The 16,719-nt window shown below is 38.1% G+C and overlaps 1 protein-coding gene across 2 annotated transcripts in view; it reads left to right on the top strand.

Moving 5' to 3' along the window:
- Nucleotide 1: 1 nt before the first annotated feature.
- LARP7 (La ribonucleoprotein 7, transcriptional regulator) overlaps nucleotides 2-16,719 on the top strand; it is a 30,168-nt gene continuing 13,450 nt past the window's right edge. The window contains exons 1-8 of one of the 2 annotated variants that reach the window (XM_065837773.2): nucleotides 2-177; nucleotides 5,102-5,317; nucleotides 6,791-6,891; nucleotides 7,000-7,083; nucleotides 10,253-10,417; nucleotides 11,073-11,181; nucleotides 12,760-13,134; nucleotides 14,091-14,226. In XM_065837773.2, coding sequence (XP_065693845.2) covers nucleotides 5,110-5,317; nucleotides 6,791-6,891; nucleotides 7,000-7,083; nucleotides 10,253-10,417; nucleotides 11,073-11,181; nucleotides 12,760-13,134; nucleotides 14,091-14,226 — 1,178 coding nt within the window. In that variant the 5' untranslated portion in view covers nucleotides 2-177; nucleotides 5,102-5,109. Of the gene's footprint in view, nucleotides 178-344; nucleotides 559-5,101; nucleotides 5,318-6,790; nucleotides 6,892-6,999; nucleotides 7,084-10,252; nucleotides 10,418-11,072; nucleotides 11,182-12,759; nucleotides 13,135-14,090; nucleotides 14,227-16,719 lie in introns of those variants that run through there. The other variant, XM_071808184.1, reaches the window with a different exon arrangement.

Here is a 16,719-nt window from a genome sequence, read left to right as displayed (position 1 = left end):
CTCCCTTGCGCGTGCGCGGGCGGCGCCGCGGGGCTTTTCCCCCCGCGGGAGCCGCGCGTCGCGCTGGGACTGACGGCGGAGCGGTCCGCGGAGGGGGCAGGGCAAGGCGGCGGGTGCTGTGGCCCCGGTGTCCCCGCGGTGACGTCGCCTGGCGAGCCCCTGCGGGCGCGGCAGCAGGTCAGTGGCGCGCGGCGGGGGGCAGCCGGCGGCGCGGGCCGCTGCCGGGGTGGTGTGGGCAGGCAGGGGGCGCTGCCGCCCGCCCCGCCTCGGGCGCATGCGTAGGGGACGCCTCGTGCGGCGAGGCGGGGTGAGGCGGTGGCCGTTGGGCTGGGGCGCTGCGCGCGGCGAGCGGTTGGTCGAGTTCTGTGAGGGCAGCGCCGCTTGTGCCCGTCACCGCGACCCGGCCTCGGCTGCAGCGGCCCGGGCCCGGCCCTGGGCATCCCCTCCCTCCCAGTGTCCGCTCCTTCCCCAGGCTTCGTAACGGCACTGCCCCTCCGCCTCTCCCCCGGGGCTCTGCTGCTGCAGCCCTGCGAGCCCGACTGGTGACTTTGCTTTCAGGTGAAGCGGAGGTTGCGGTGCTGGTGGGAGCGCCTTCGCGTAAGGTCAAGACCCGATATCTTGTGTTGAAAGAGACAGTTCCATGTTGGGGGGATATGGGCAGTGACTGGCTTTGGCCTGCCACACATGCAGATTTTACTACTTTTTATGCGTACAAGCTCCATGAGCAATCACAGTGTTGAAACCTGCACAATTGGCACCTGTATGCTGGTTGGCCTCCTTGGCAACCGGGATTTAGCTGGTTGCTACACAGGCGAAGATAAAGTCGTGGCTAGAAAAATGTGGTTTGCTTTGTGTGTCTCCCCGTTGTTTGAAGAGTAAAGAATATGAGGTCTTTCTAGTTGTGTGTTGCTTCTGGGCCAGTCTGCATGTGGCCGCTAACAGGACAGCAGAATGTCTTGCTTTTGCACCTGCCTCTCTCCTGCTCCCAAGTGCTTATTCCTGATGTTTCTCTTCATCAGCTTTGCTGTTTGTTCAGCTCCTTAGTGAGTTTGTGTAACTTACTTATCCAGCAGGAAAGGACCAGAAAATAATGACTTACTTCTCGGGTCACACAGCTTAACTGACTCACCAGAAGTCGAGATACTCAGAGGGACAACTGTGTAGCAAGTAGGATGAGAGAGCTGGCCTGCCCGTTTGGTGTCAGTGACCTGTTGGGTCATAAATTGAATCTATCTAACCATAGTCTCATGTTGTGGGCCTGCATTTTATTCAAAATCCACTTTCCACCTCTTGTCATGACCAAGGAAAGGGTAACCATGGTAGAACTGACACAGTGGGGTCTGTCCATGTCTGGAAACAACCTTAACACCCATTGGTGTCATGTGGAAGCAAAGCCTTTTCTATTTGTGAGCACTCTGGTTTAATGACATCTCTTGCACACCTTAAATGTAGGCTTAAAACTATGTATTGGTTTCATTGTTTAAAATTGGGAAAAAAGCAGGAGGTCCTCTGGTTTTAAGTTATAAAGAAAATTGTGCTGGTCCCTGTGTAATAACTTCTGTCCTTTCTTAGCTCACTTGTAGAGTGAAGTCACAAGGCAGCGTAGGAACTTAAACTGCTGCAGCTCTGCCTATACGTGTGTTAGAGCAAGAATACTCAAGTTGGATTATAGAACGTATCTTTGAAAGTAGTTTAAGCTTTGCCAAATACTTGAATTTATTGTGGAGTAAATGTCTGGAAGAAGTGTTGACACTGACTATACAGGGATAATTTCATAGTATAGAAAGTATTTTGAATTATTCTTTTTGCTCCCCTCTCTTGCCCTATTTTGCTATTTAAAATGGTCAAAGCAAGCAAGCATTTGCATTAATGCTTAATATAAAGGATAGCTGGAATTCTGCTTCTTCCAGACCCTGGATTACGGTTAAATGTGATTATTTTTTCAAGGTCTTTGTAACAGTAGAAGTTAGGTTTGGAACTTGGTTGTGTACAGGTTATCACCAGCATATTTAATGTTTGGTTTTTAAATTGCATAGATAAATTACTACAGATTTCTGTGGATCTGTATTACTTCCATTAATATTATCTTTCACAGAATCATAGAATCACTTGAGTTGGAAGAGACCCTCAGGATCATCAAATCCAACCATAACCTAACCTAACTCTAGCACTAAACCATGTCCCTGAGAACCTCGTCTAAACACCTTTTAAACCCCTCCAGGGATGGTGACTCCACCACTTCCTGGGCAACCTGTTCCAATTCCTGACAACCCCTTCTGTGAATAAATTTTTTGTAATATCCAACCTGAACCTTCCCTGGTGCAACTTGAGGACATTTCCTCTTGTCCTATTACTTGCTACTTGGGAGAAGAGACAAACACCCTCCATGCCCCAACCTCCTTTCAGGCAGTTGCAGACAACGATAAGATCTCCCCTCAGCTCCTGTTCTCCAGGCTGAACAGCCCCAGTTCCCTCAGCCTCTCCTTATAAGATTTGTGCTCCAGGCCCCTCACCAGCTTTGTTGCCCTTTTTGCTTTCTTGGAGTTTGCTCTCCTTCCTGAATTGACTTTCCTTTTCCTGGTTTCACCATCACACATAGAGACACTGATTTTATTTCATTTGAGGAAAACTAAGAGGTGGCAGCTGTTTTGCTTTAACAGAAAAATTTTGACCCTGCTTTTGCTTTCTTCCGATTTTATTTATCAGAATAGTGCTTGCAACTGTGAGGCTGGCAGTGTAAGAGTTGGCAAGTCAAAAAAAAATGCAGACTGGCTTAGACCTTGGCATTGCAGCTTTCATTGATGAATTGAGGTTTGCTAGAGTAATTGCAAAGGAGAATACCAACAAAAAAAAAAAGTGCTATGAGTTATTGACATGCTTTCAGTATTTTCTTATATCCAGAGCTTTAATGTAGTGATCTCTCAGGTATAAGTATTTCATTACTAAATGTAAGATTGTATACAGATTCTAATTATAGTCATAGCTGACACTTGCTCTGACTCTTTATTTCCAAGTTCCTCCAAAGTAATTTTCCCAAAGCTTCATTCCTAAGGCAGTAGGACAAACGGGGGGGAATGGGGTGCAGAATACAGCTTGCAGCTGGTTTTCTTTCCTTTAAGCTTGAATGAGAATTTCTCTCCTGGGGAGGAAGTCCCAAGGCTGAGTGACTCAAAGTGCATGAAACACTTAGATGGCTTGTTAAAATAAAGCTTTCTTATACATAAGCTACATTCATTATATGTCAGCATGATCATTTAATAATCTTCAGCCAATAAAGGTATCCCATATTGGTTTTTTACCTTTAATGGCGCAGCTCCCTGTAGCCCTTAGCAAAGTAGTATATCGTTGTGCTGACGATTAGTATAAATATCTTGCTGAAAGGCTTGAATAAAGCTTGAACTTCTGCTTCAGTGGGGAATTCTACCTGCCTTATCTTTTTAAGGTAATTGCTGACCTTTCACTGTCTTGAGTGGTCGGCTCACAGCAGGGAGAGAAACTGATATCCGGCTAACAAAGCCTGATTTGCACAATAATTTGAAGACCATTTCCATTTTTGTCATCCTGTTGTAGAGGTGGGTCTTCTCTCTGATGGCTATGCTCACCTTTCCTTCTATGTTGCATTTACAGAGAGCTGGGAAGTCTTTCCTGTGGTGATGGCTACATTAATTAAATTAATTTTTGTGTTAATTTCATTTCCAAAAAGCTGTCTGCTTTTGGCAGTGCCGCTTTGTTTTGCTAATGTAAAATTAAGTTCTGTGGTGACTGGTAGAGGACTGACTAGCTACAACGAATTGAAATGTGTACAGAAAAGGTGAATTAATACATTAAAAAGGTTTTATATTCTTCAAGGTGAATCTGTGCATTCAAGACAGTTCCCTCTATGTATTCCTGAAGTTCTAGGGCCCTGATTGTGAGGTTCTGGTAGGATTTGGTTTGCCATTAAAATCAGTGACAGCTGATGAAAGAAAGGAAACTGTCTGTGTAGCACATCCTGATTGCCACATGGACTTAAAAGAAGGGTGGTAATTAATGAGTTCCAAAACGTTGTACCCTGCTTTTAGCGTTTTCACAGAGCAAAAAATGTAGTAAGAATGTGTTAGAACACATTCAGAGGCAGGATTGGAATATTTTTACTTGCTGGTCTTTGGTAGGGCTTTGGCAATTGGCAGAGTGGTTCGCATTTTTGACATAACAAAACCAGCTTTTAGAAACAAACCTTACTATGACCAGGCCTGCCATGAATATCAACTATGTGTTTAAGTATGTCTTTACATTGCATTTATTTATGAGGATTAACAGATCCTTCTCATTCGGAGGTCATACTGTAAATTTTTGCAGCAATCTCTTCAGCTGCTGTATGTGTCTCAGTGTAACCTGTTTGCAACTAGAATTTACAGTTTAGCCCTGCTGAGCTTGGTCCTTTGGCCAGCCTTTTCAGAAGTCGTCTATATAATCCAGTTGTTTTTTTTTTTTCCCCACTTTCAAGTCTAAGAAAGTATGTTTATTGGAAGGGAAATTGCTTTTCAGATTGTTTTTGTAGGCTCTCTTTAGCAAGTAAATTGCTTTTCTAGTAACAGGGAAGTCATGTATTATTAAAACACACATTGTGATCTGCACAAGTGATTTAAAGAGTTAACATATATCTATATTTTTTTAATAGCACTGCTTGTCTGATAACTCATGAATACAATTGGAACTGTGAATCCCATGACTGCGGTCGAAATTCAAAAGCTACTGTTAGAAATCTAATGGGGAGGGTAGACTGTTCACAGGGCATTCTGGAGTAACAGTAGTACAGATTTTAAATGAAAAGCCTTCAGTTTGGTACCAACTTGTCTGACTTCAGTGAGTATCTGTGGCTAATGGGCAGTACTAGATGCCATGACATGGGAGTTCTAGCTTAGTCTTCACTATGCAGTTATTGTGACCCAATTTTCATCAGCTTCTGTATGCGCTGTATTTTTCAACACTACCATAATGAATGGCACATAGTCTCACAGAGGACGCATGATGTTTCTAATGCCAGATGAAACAAGAGTGTTTACTCCTTGAAGTAAGAATATTTGATTTCTTTTTCTCAAAGGTTGTATTTAACTTTCAGTTGACAGAATGACAGGAATGGAGACTGAAACTGCAAGAGACAAAGCCATGGAAGAAGAAAGTACTGAACAGAAGAAGGAGAGAGAGAAAAAGAAGAGGTCAAGGGTTAAACAGGTGCTTGCAGATATAGCAAAACAAGTGGATTTCTGGTTTGGCGATGTTAATCTTCACAAAGATAGATTTCTCCGAGAACAAATAGAGAAGTCCAGAGATGGGTGTAAGTTTATATTAAGTATATTTCACTTAACAGATACGTTTTTAACTTTCTTGTTCACTATGTTGCTAGTGACAGTTACTAGTTCTTCTGAGGTACATGTCTACTGGGGAAGGCAGTTTCATACTGGATACGAGCATTAGGAGGTGGGAGCTTGGTACTAGTTTTAGAAATTGTATTTAGTGTTTCTCTTTTCCTTTACTGCCAGCCGTATGTTAGAGGCATCTGCAAGGGTAGAAATTACTTGGAGACCTGATCATTGTAAATTTTTTTAAACTATAATTCAAGAATAACCAACTGTGGCAGATGCATACCAACCAAACAAGGGGTGTTCTGCCCTTGGATGTGCAGTACTTGACTTCTGCATAGATATAGGCAGAAATTAAAATGTTGCTTGGATTTGCAGTTATGTGCATATATAGCTTATTTTTTTGTATTTTCTGCAAGTTTGGTATGTGAGAAGCTGTGTATTTGCATATAGGGCTACTGTGGGTCTCTTACACAATTTTTGACATGGTGGATACGACTTCAGAGTAGCAAATTGAGCTTGGTTCTGAAACTATTCTGAATAAATTAATTTCAACATGAGCTACAGTAACTACTATGCTTTTCGTTTAAAAACAGTACATGTGTGGTAAATACAGTCTATCAGTATAATTGTTCCCGTTTACTGTTATGCCAGGTGGACTAGAGCTGCCATGTGTCTCTAAAAAGAGGTGGTACTTTTCTATCAAAACAACAACAACAAAAAAAATAGCATTTTACACAAGTGTTTACTAATTTTTGTTTTCCTAAAGAGTCCATATTTATTTGAAGCGTAAATTATTACTCCAGTTGCATTGTGTGAAAAAGTCTAGGCTTCTAACTGCTTGGTACAGTCCTCAGTGATATGTAATCATATGTAAAACTCAGTTTGAGAAAATAGCCTTCAGAGAAATAAAATTTACCTGGCTTTTTCTAGAGATATCAGGACTTGCATGTCTTTAACTTTCTTTATTAAGACTAATAGTGCATCACTTTCTGTCCAGGTTTTAGCAGCATGAGTCATTGCAACTGAGGTGCAAGCAGGGGCTCTTTTGTGTTGCAAAGGCTGGGTTAAACACTTAATTGAGTTCTTGAAGGAGAGGCGCGTTTTCAATGCAAATTGGTTTTGTATTGTAAAACTGCATCAGAAAGGGAGTTTTCTTCCTTTCTTTTCACAGACAGCAGTTATCAGTGAGGCGGTAAAAGAAAAAAATTCCTTTGATAAAGTTTAGCACGAAAGAAAATTAAATGTAGGTTTACTTGAAACTTCAATTTTGATGGTAGAAGTTTTGTGTAAATCCTTGGTAGTGTGCTGTACGTTTACATTCTGCAGTTATGACTTGCAGATTGTTTTAAAAAAATATTAGCTGAGTCTTAATATCAGATTAGAATATATAACTAATGCTTTCTAGATCAGCCTGATTTCATCATTTTCAACTTTCTCATATCTAGATGTCGACATATCACTTCTTGTTTCTTTCAACAAAATGAAGAAATTGACTACTGATGGAAAATTGATAGCTCGAGCAGTTAAGAGTTCATCTGTTGTAGAGGTATTTCCTATTTCCCTTTTGTATTTCCTGATATTGGAGTAATAATGATAGTGACATTGAAGTAGACAATCTTATGGATAATGCTTGTTCATTTCTTGTTACTTTTAGTTGGATTTAGAAGGAACTAGAATCAGAAGACGCCAGCCACTGGGCGAGCAACCAAAGGATGTGGATAGTCGTACAGTCTATGTGGTAAGGTTGTGCTTGTATGTGCCTGGTGTGTGGCAGAGTGCTTTAGCATTTCTAACTATGGAAACTCTTCAACTTCCTTCTTGTTGTTTCAGAGTGCAAAACCCACAGTGCATTGTCTATGGTAATCTAATTGCCTAGCATTATTTACTGCATTAAGAACAATGAAAACAACATAAAGCAACCACATAGTTTTACCAGAATTAGAATATAGATTTTATTTGATAACATCGTGGATTTATTACAATAAATGTTTACATGAAGTATAAATGTTAATATAATTTGACTGTTCTGTTTGGGTTTTATTTTCCTCCAAAAGAAAAGGACAGTGTGAGGGAAGGAAATGCGTTATAGATGTACTGGATTTGTAATGCTAAAGGGCCATAGAGTGGGGTTAATGTAAATGTTTAATGCAGTAAATATTTTTTGAAGCAGAAATATATCTGTACATCAATATTCTTGTTAACACAGGGAGGGGACTGGGCAGGTGTCTCGCTACTGTTGCTTGTGCAGTGTATGTAAGGGAAATTATTTGTGTGAAGGCAGGGGAGCACTGGTAGTGACCATGGCAAAAAAAGGGATTAGTTTGGTGCTCTGATTTCTTCTGCCAGCCTCAATAATTATAAATGGTGAGCAAAGAGTGACTTTACATTCTAGTAAGAAAAGGTGCACTTTCATTTAGCACTTACTGCTTTCACTGGGCTTTTCTAGTTAATGTCAGTAGAGGACCAACACTGGTATCAAGAAATATTTATCAATTATGTTAATGTAGTCAAAGCTTTAGAATAATAACTTTATTTTGTCAGACGGGAACTGGCTGAGTTTGCAAGATAATAAGAGGTACTTCATAAAGTACAGTCTGTTTACAAAATCTGTTACTGCAAGTGCCTCTGGTTTTGTGACAAACATTATTCTTTAAAGGGCAGAATGTACCGAAATAGGAGATAGTCTTATGTTTAGATGGCTTTTTTTTTTCTTTTTTCCTTTTTAATCCTCATAATAAGAAGGGGCCACAGATGTCCTATTATGGCTACCTTGATACTGAAAAGTTTCATTAATTTAGATGAAAATAGCTTGTGCTCCTGGAAAAACTCTGCATTCCAACATGGTATTTCAGATGTATCAGAGTGGAACAGCTGTTATCATATCGTTGAGCCACTGAAGTGGTAGTGTGGAAAGAGATCTGATGGTTGAACTATCACTTATTTAAAATCCTGTGCAACTTTTTCATAGAATTGAAGCCAGTGTGGAATTCCCTTTGTCTGTAAAGAAGAGTTTTCATGGCTATTGTCAATTTAGATACATACTTGTAGCTGTTAGCAGCTGAATCTTCCAGCAATCACTAATCTCAAGCAGGCACCAAGGTTTCTGTGATGAAGATACATAATAACGATGCCCAAAATGCCAGGCTATCCAGATAAAGAGATGCTGGATGACTCTGATAATTGCATTCTTTAACAAAAGCCCCGAGAAAGGCTATTAGTTTTTTAAGTATAAAGTGCCAAGCATGGTATTTCCCTAACATCATTACAGGTGCTACTTAGAACTTTCCAAATACTTTTCCTATTTTATTTTTGGAAAATATATTCCATATTTTATGAGCTATGTGGTCTGTACATAGCTTAAATACGTAGCTAAATGTTTTTTTATGTTAAGCTTTTCTGTAAGACTAAAATAGAGAACTGGTGTGTTTTTAAGTTACTGGATTCCTAGATAGTTTATTTAGAGAATATGTAGCAACCCAGTATCTTCTCTTGTTGCTACTAAAAAGGGTGAGGGTTTTTTTTCCATTTTAATGACTGGTGTATGAGGTATCTGCACTTCATACTGCAATTACAGTCATGTTAAGCCATGTTAAATGACTGGTGTGTATTATAGCAGTGGGAGGAAGCAAAACTAGTCAAAGTGTCAGTAAGTTTTGTTTCATTCTGGGGTAGGTGAAAGAAAGATTTCTTTGTTGGATTTAATACAAAGGTTACAGTTGAAAGCTTCATTGTAGAGGATTGTGTTCAGCAATAGTATGTTTTCTGAATTTATGCAGGATGTCAAAGCTTCATTTCTGAACTAAGAATGAATGTTTAAAGGTGTGTTTCTTTAAGGAATAGTAACTTCATTACGTTATATTTTTTAAAATCTTGTTTAGCTTATGGGAGTTTTCATTAACTTTCTCTGAAATAATCTTATGGTTAGTGACTTTTTTAATATACTTCAACATGAACTACACTTGGACCTATGTTGTTATTTTGTGCTCATCCCATAAGACTTTTAGAGCTGTAACTTTATGCTAAAACCGTTATGAAATGTTTTTCTCAGGCAGGCAAATTCATGCAAAAATAGTGTTCTACCTGAATGTAATAAATAATGTTTTCCTACAAGAAAAACCTTTTAGTGTGGTACCTTGCTATTAAAAAAAGATGAAGTATTGCTGACTCTCCATTGTGGCTTAAGCATGAAAGTAGGGTTTTTAATGGTGTTGGGTCTATTTAGAAATTGATACAACAGGATTTCTCTTTGATTCCTGAAGGGAAATGTTTAGGAACTGAAATATGATGTCTGCAACCTGCTAAAATGTGTTGCTATATTAAGGAGCTGATAGAAATAAAAATCAGAGTGTTTCATCATCCAAGAAGCTGACTTTTTTAATTCTCCTGCATCTCATCAACTAGGCCATCAGTGCTAACTGCTAAGCTTTAAAATGTTACCTACTGGCAGGAATTTATCAGTTTGAGTAAGGACTCTACTAACCTGTAAGGACTCTTTCTGTGATACCTGCATTACCGGCAATTAAAACAAAAAATACTCGTGTTCTCCAGTGGATAGTTTGAGACAATTTGCTCAAAGGTCTTAAATTTATAAAGATATTTTATTTTGCAAAGATACAGCTGCAGATAAGGCCTTAGTATCTGTCACAGAAAGAAGAGAGGCATATTTAAAGAATGTATTTGTTATAGGTATATGAATGATTAGAGATACTTTTCCAGGTTTTACTGTTTGAACACTGTGACTTCTTGACAAGCATACCTACTGAAATAAAAATGTTTCTCAATGTCATCACATCAAACTTAAATATATTTTGTTGTGACAATTTTTTAATTTGAAGATGTAGTAAACCATTTGATACAATGGTAATACATTAGTGAGAACATGACATTTCTTCCTTTCTTTTTTTTAGGAGCTGCTTCCCAAAAATGTCAATCACAGTTGGATTGAGCGGGTGTTTGGGAAGTGTGGTAATGTGGTTTATGTCAGTATACCCCGGTATAAAAGTACTGGCCATCCAAAGGGATTTGCTTTTGTTGAATTTGAAACTAAAGAGCAAGCAGAGAAAGCCATTGAGGTGAGTAATGGTGCTTCTGGTCTGTTAACATTCTTCCTGTTTGTCACTCTGTGGTATGGATGTCTTTGTTAATTCACCTACTGAATCTTAGAGAAATTCCCACAGTATCATAATTTAGAACTTAGCAGAAGTTATGTTCCTTTCTCATACCCCAACACCTCTGATCAATTCCACAATTCTTTAAAAGTGTAATTCTGTAATAACCTAGGGACTTAGTAGAAGCATAACAGGCATTTGTTGAAATAATTAGGTTGTCCACTCATAGCATCTTTTATGGAAATAAAAATGTCTGTGCAACAGTCCAGTGGCCTTGTAAATTGCGTCAGACAAGCACAGTTGTTCCTAATTTTCTGTATTTAAATGTGATTTGAAAGTTTAAAAACATTTGTTTCAATATCATAATGGTAGCAGAGGCATAAAGGTGTCACACTAGTAATGTGAAATCAAGCAAGCTCTGCCCTTAAAAAGCAAACCCCAACATCAACAAAAATCCCACAAAAAGCCACCACAGCACTGAGAGTACTGAAAGAACAGTGTATGCCTCCAGACTCACCGGGAGACTGCATTGTTCTTGAATGAATATAGTGCTGCTGAACTTGGATGAAGATTCTTTAAACGAGAAAATGTAATTTTTATGTTTTGTTTTGTTTTGAAGTTTTTGAATAATCCACCAGAAGAAGCACCACGTAAACCTGGGATTTTCCCCAAAACAGTAAAGAATAAGCCCGTTCCTACACTGAATACAAGCAGCAGCAGTGTAGTAGGTAAGTGTTACTAAGTTATTGGGATCAAGAAACAAACTGGCTTGTGCCTCAACTTCTGAAGAATTTTGAACTGCTGTGTTACTGCAGACTAATATCATGTTCGTTAAAAGCCTTATAAAAATAAAATGTTGCTTTTTCTATTGTTGGCCAGTGTAGGCTTAAGAATGAAATTGTGAAACTACAATGTAATAAATGTCTGCCTTCTCATTTTCCTGCTTGATAAGGAACTTAATTTCTTTTTCCCTATGTTACCAGCTGCTACTGTTAGTCATTGTTATTGCTGGCAGAGCAGCTTTCAGACTGTACATTAAATCATTATCTAAGCCCACAGCATTAGCAAAAGACAATTTTGACACAGATTGTTTTTAAAATATTTAGTATTGAAAAGACAGATGTATAAACAAAATTATACTTAAATGTTTTGTTCAGATGAGTTTGTGATCCTCTGACATACTTCAGAGGAAGCCTTATTTTCTGAAACTTTCTGTAAAACAACTATGAAAACAGTGGATTTTTGCCTTTCTTCCTCTTTAGAAGTCTTGCTATTTGAGCAGAGCAGTCTAAAGCAGAATGGATTTCCTACAGCATATTTACAATTCCACTTTCCATGGTTCCTAATTACTCAAAAAACCTGGAGGATATTGCAGAAAAAATAATCCTGAATTCCCAGTTGAGTGTATTTCCAATAAATACCATCTCCTATAACTTACAAAGCAGCATCTCAGGATTATTTTTCAACTTTGATCACTGAAATATTTTCCCTTGTTTCTGACGACATAATAAAATTTCCCAGACTTCAGACTTCTTCCAGGTTTTTTTGCCAGTGTAATGATGAATCCTATCTTATATTCCTCACTATTGCCCCTAACTCTTTGTTATGCCAGTAACTATGAGGGCTTTTAGGACAAAAACAAACTGGAGAAAATACATGCATTTAAAGTGATGCTTTAAATGCACTCAAGGTACTCTCTACGGCTTCATACTGCATCCTGCCTATGACAACTTTGAAAAAGGTAGATAGTATTGGAAATAAATTATTTTTTTCAGATTGGTTAAAATACTTTAGTAAGCAAATAGTTGTTTGTTTCATAAATGGTTGTGATAGGTTCATTGCCCTGAGTATCCCCTTTTCTTCTCAGCGTACAAATTGGCAGCTTTTGATTTTCTTGTCTTTGTTTGGCTTGGAAGGAGAAGGGTGTCTTTTCTTAAAGGCAAGTAAGGGATGACATAACAAAATGTGCGTTTATTAAGGAGAAGCAAAGAAGTTTAGCTTCTTTCTTTTTTAATTTGAGAGTAAGTACTTGAGGTCAAGCTGAACTTGTCACCCAAGGGTCTTTCTCAAATTGAGACTGATAGTCCTTTCTGTGTTTTTTTGTTTGTTTGTTTTCTGCTTGAAAAGCCTAGGAAGAACCTTGGGACAATGTGTCAGATCTCTCCTGTAGTTAGAGATGGCAGAGACAGGCATTTCTTTTAACATCCCAGATTATGATAATGTAGTATTGTCGTTATTACTTACATCAATTAAACTAATCTAGTTTTTAATCATTGGTAGTTTAAAATATTGTAATTTTAATACAGAAGAGAAGAAAAAGAAGAAAAAAAAGAAGTCCAAAATCAAGAAAGAGAACAATGTACAGGCAGCTGCAGAGACAAAGGCATCAAACACGAGCGTTACGAGAGAGCAAGTACCCAAGTCAAAAAGACATCGGACTTCATCAGAGTGTTCAGAAATGGAGGGTACTGAGACTCACAGGCAGCCCTCAAGGAGAGAGAAAAGAAAATGGGACAGAACAGAAAGCTCAGAGGCACCTTGTGAAAGCAGACCAGGGAAGAGAAAAAGAACCAGCTCTGGAGATCATGAAGCATCAACTCCGAAAGTCAAGAAGACTGTTGAAAAGGATGAAGTTCATCCTGTAAAAGAGAAAACAACAGAAGCTCCAAAGGATTCCAACGGTAAAGTTTGCTGCATGTGGTTTTAGAATTTTTATGTTTTATATGTATGAATGAAATCAAATGGCAGATGTGCCTCTTATAGATAAGAAATGGTAGACTTAGTAATGAGGGAAAAGTCTAGATAAGGAGCAAAGCACAGTTAAAGATACTATGTTCTTTGCAGTTGAAATTGTGTTTGTAGTGGCCTAAGTAAATAGGAATTTTGATATGCACATAGCTGGAAAGCAACAAGAAATGTAACAGTGTCATCTGTGTAATACAATTGCTTTAGTCAACTGACTTTTGGAGGCTAATAGGTTTATTCCTTGAGTTAAAGATTATTGAGTAAATCTTTCAAGTGCTAGTGAAAGATTTGGACACTGAATTTGTCTCTGAAAGACTGAAAACTGGCAAAAGGTTGTTCTGCTTGGGTCAGTAGGTGAAAAATGATATGATAGAGGCATAACAATGTCAATTTAGGAATATGTGGAGTTCCCTGCAGTTAAATTTAAACCTGGTGATGAGTCATTCCAAGGAGATAAGCTATGTGGAGAATAGGAAAGAACTTTAAACACTGAAGCAGGTAAATCTCATCAGAAGTAAAAATAGTTCAAAGAAGTGAATATCAATAGAACTTCACTGAAGTAAATCTGAATTAAATAGCCAAGGCAAATGGCAACAGTACAAAAACCTTGGTTAAGACAAAAATACAAAAGAAAATGCAGATGACCCCTGTTTCTTACATGAGATAAGAGAAAAAAAAAAGCAACAGATGGGATTAACAGCTGCATTGAAATCGCATTTGGGTTGACAAGAATCCATGATTAGAAGCTAGACTTGGGTAGAACAAAGTAAAGAATATTACACCATTTCATGGAAATATTTTTTCAGGCTGTATTATGTAATGCCTGTATCTTTAAGTATATTCAATGTAATGTTAGAATTTAACATTTTTCTTTTGGCTTTTTTTAATGTAGAGGTTTCTGCAGAAGATGACAAAGATGGTGATAAAAAAGACACATCTCTTTCAAAATCTAAAAGAAAACATAAGAAAAAGCACAAAGAAAGACACAAAATGGGTGAAGAAGTCATTCCACTCAGAGTACTCTCAAAGTAGGTTAAGAAATCTGTGTGACTAGATTATGGTACCTGGTGGATGGGAAGGTGTTTATATATGTATATATTAGGCTTTTGTAGCATAACAGCAGTTATTTTTCCATGGTTTCCACTAAGCTAAATAAGTGGGTTTTGGGACATGGTGGTTTTTTTGTGTGGGAGGGGGTTTCTCCGCTGAACTGGATGATGTGTACTGAGTAATGTGGAACAATTTAACAAAACCTGTTTTTTTTTAAGGGGTGCCCAAATTAAACCTATATGCATGAAGTGTATGGGGTTTATTATGTACACTTTCCTGGCACTAAAAATGTTTGGTGTTTTTTTTTTTTTGCTGTAGTTTTAACTGCAAAACTATGCATGGGCATTTGAATAATTTAAAATGTTTTTAGGTTTTCCGTAGAATATGCAGGTCAGTTGATGCATGTGGCGTCAGGTAGAGGAGCATTTTTCAGTACTCGAAAGTTTTACATACTTTATTGATTTTTATTGTTTAACGAGTTCATATACAAGAATTTCACAATGTTTCCAGCCTTTGGAATGTTTAATTCAAAACTTAATACTTCACAATTATGATACTTGCATATCTTTGCATGTCTGACAGTCCAAAACCATTGCTAAAGTGCAATTCCAATTTTTATACAACAGAGTTGCATATTAGCAACAGTATTAGCCTGTAGCTGAAAGGTTCAAACAGAGTTTTCATGACTCAGTTCCTCTGTAGTGTATTTAAAACCAAATGATGCAATTCCAGAATTTAAAAAAAATTTTTAAAGTGCTTTAACTTGTTGGGCTTTTAGGAGTCACCACAACTAAAACATGGAAGCACTTACTTTTTTAGGCATCCAGCAAGTACCTCCCATGTTAAAGTAGAGGGGGTCCTTTCACCTCTTGTGCTTGTACCGTGATGCAAAATTTTGTGCTTATGTTAACAAGGAGGCCACTTGCACTGTGCAAATACATAAAGCAGATGCTTAATATTGAGGGATAAAAAAAACCCAAACAAACAATTCCCCTGCCCAAACAGAAGCCTGTAGTCGTTGGAATTCCATTTCATTGCTGTGCAGTAAAGAGATATCCATGGCATGTTATATTTTGACAAATACTTTCAGTCCTTGATCTGTTTTTCCTGGGAAGAGGAAAGTGCATTCAGTTGAGGAAAAAAGGATTCACCATCACCAAAACATGGAAGCACTTACTTTACGGGAACAAAGCAAGTACATCCACATTTAAGTTATGGGGGTCCTTAAGCAGAAGCAGATACATGCAGTTAACAAAAGAAACAAAATACAAAGACACATACTGGGCTTCTCTGAGATGTAGTTCTAGAAATGCATTCAAGAATTAGGATCCACCGCCACTGAAACATGGAAGCACTTACTTTTTTAAGCAGCAGGTACCTCCATGTTAAAGCAAAGGGAGTTCCATTAAAATTCAAAAGTGGTGTAAAATAAAATTACATCTTGTTCAGCAACACGCTATACTTGACTTCTTGTTGGGAAGTTATGCCTTCAGCTGTTTTGCTGCCGATTTTCATTCTTTTCCCGAATCAAAATACATTTTACCTTGTGACTGAAGTGAAGCCAAAAAAAAAATCCTGGTGGGTATTTCAGTATTGTGATCAGGATTCACCTCTACTAAAACATGGAAGCACTTACTTCTTTTAAGTCACAGAAAGCACCTCCATGTTAAAGTAAAAGGGGTCCACAAAAAAATTGTAGTTATAAACGATGGGTGTCCTCTTCTGCTGAGATTCTGAGACTACTGCATCTAATACAGAAAAAGTTTTAAATTTTAGTTAACTAGAGCAAGAAATAAAATTTAAAAAAAAAAAGTTTTAAAAGAGCACAAGCATTGTGTATACTTGCCTGACTCATTCCCTGTGGTCTCCTCTTCCTTCAAGTTAACAAGTAGCTCCTTGAGCCTGTATTTATACCATACCTTGCGATGGAATGGTGTTGCCTTTTTATCTCAGAGAATCATTACGTGGGTCTTTTGTTATTTTAATGTCTTTACTCTGTTGAGAATGTATGATCCTGGGTGAGTCTGGATGCTTTTTTGAAGTATACAGTTGTCAATGTTAACAGCTAAAACCATTACCACAAGATATCCTCCTCTTTAAAAATCCTCTATCAGCTTGTTTGATAGCACAGATTAGGGTAACAATGAGTCGTTCTCACAGTGGCACTATAGGCATTGTGTTTCTGTGGAGCAAAGCTCTAGCTGTTTGCAGAAACATCACCATGTTAAATGTATGTAAATATATAAATTGCTTCCATGTGGTGGTATTTTTTAGCCAAAATGCATTTGAATGGTAAGGAATGTTCTTATCTCAGTAGGTTTTTAGTGAGTTTAACCAGTTGTTGATTTTCCATCAATGATTTTTTCTAGAAAATAAAGGACTGATTCTTAATATAGTAACACAGGAGCGGGTTCACTGAACTAATTCAGTCAATTCAGAGTTCACTGTCTCTGAATTAACTCTGAGTTTAG

The sequence above is a fragment of the Patagioenas fasciata genome, chromosome 4 (assembly GCF_037038585.1).
Source record: "Patagioenas fasciata isolate bPatFas1 chromosome 4, bPatFas1.hap1, whole genome shotgun sequence".
Lineage (NCBI taxonomy): Eukaryota > Metazoa > Chordata > Aves > Columbiformes > Columbidae > Patagioenas > Patagioenas fasciata.
This window is presented reverse-complemented; position numbering and strand designations above follow the sequence as displayed.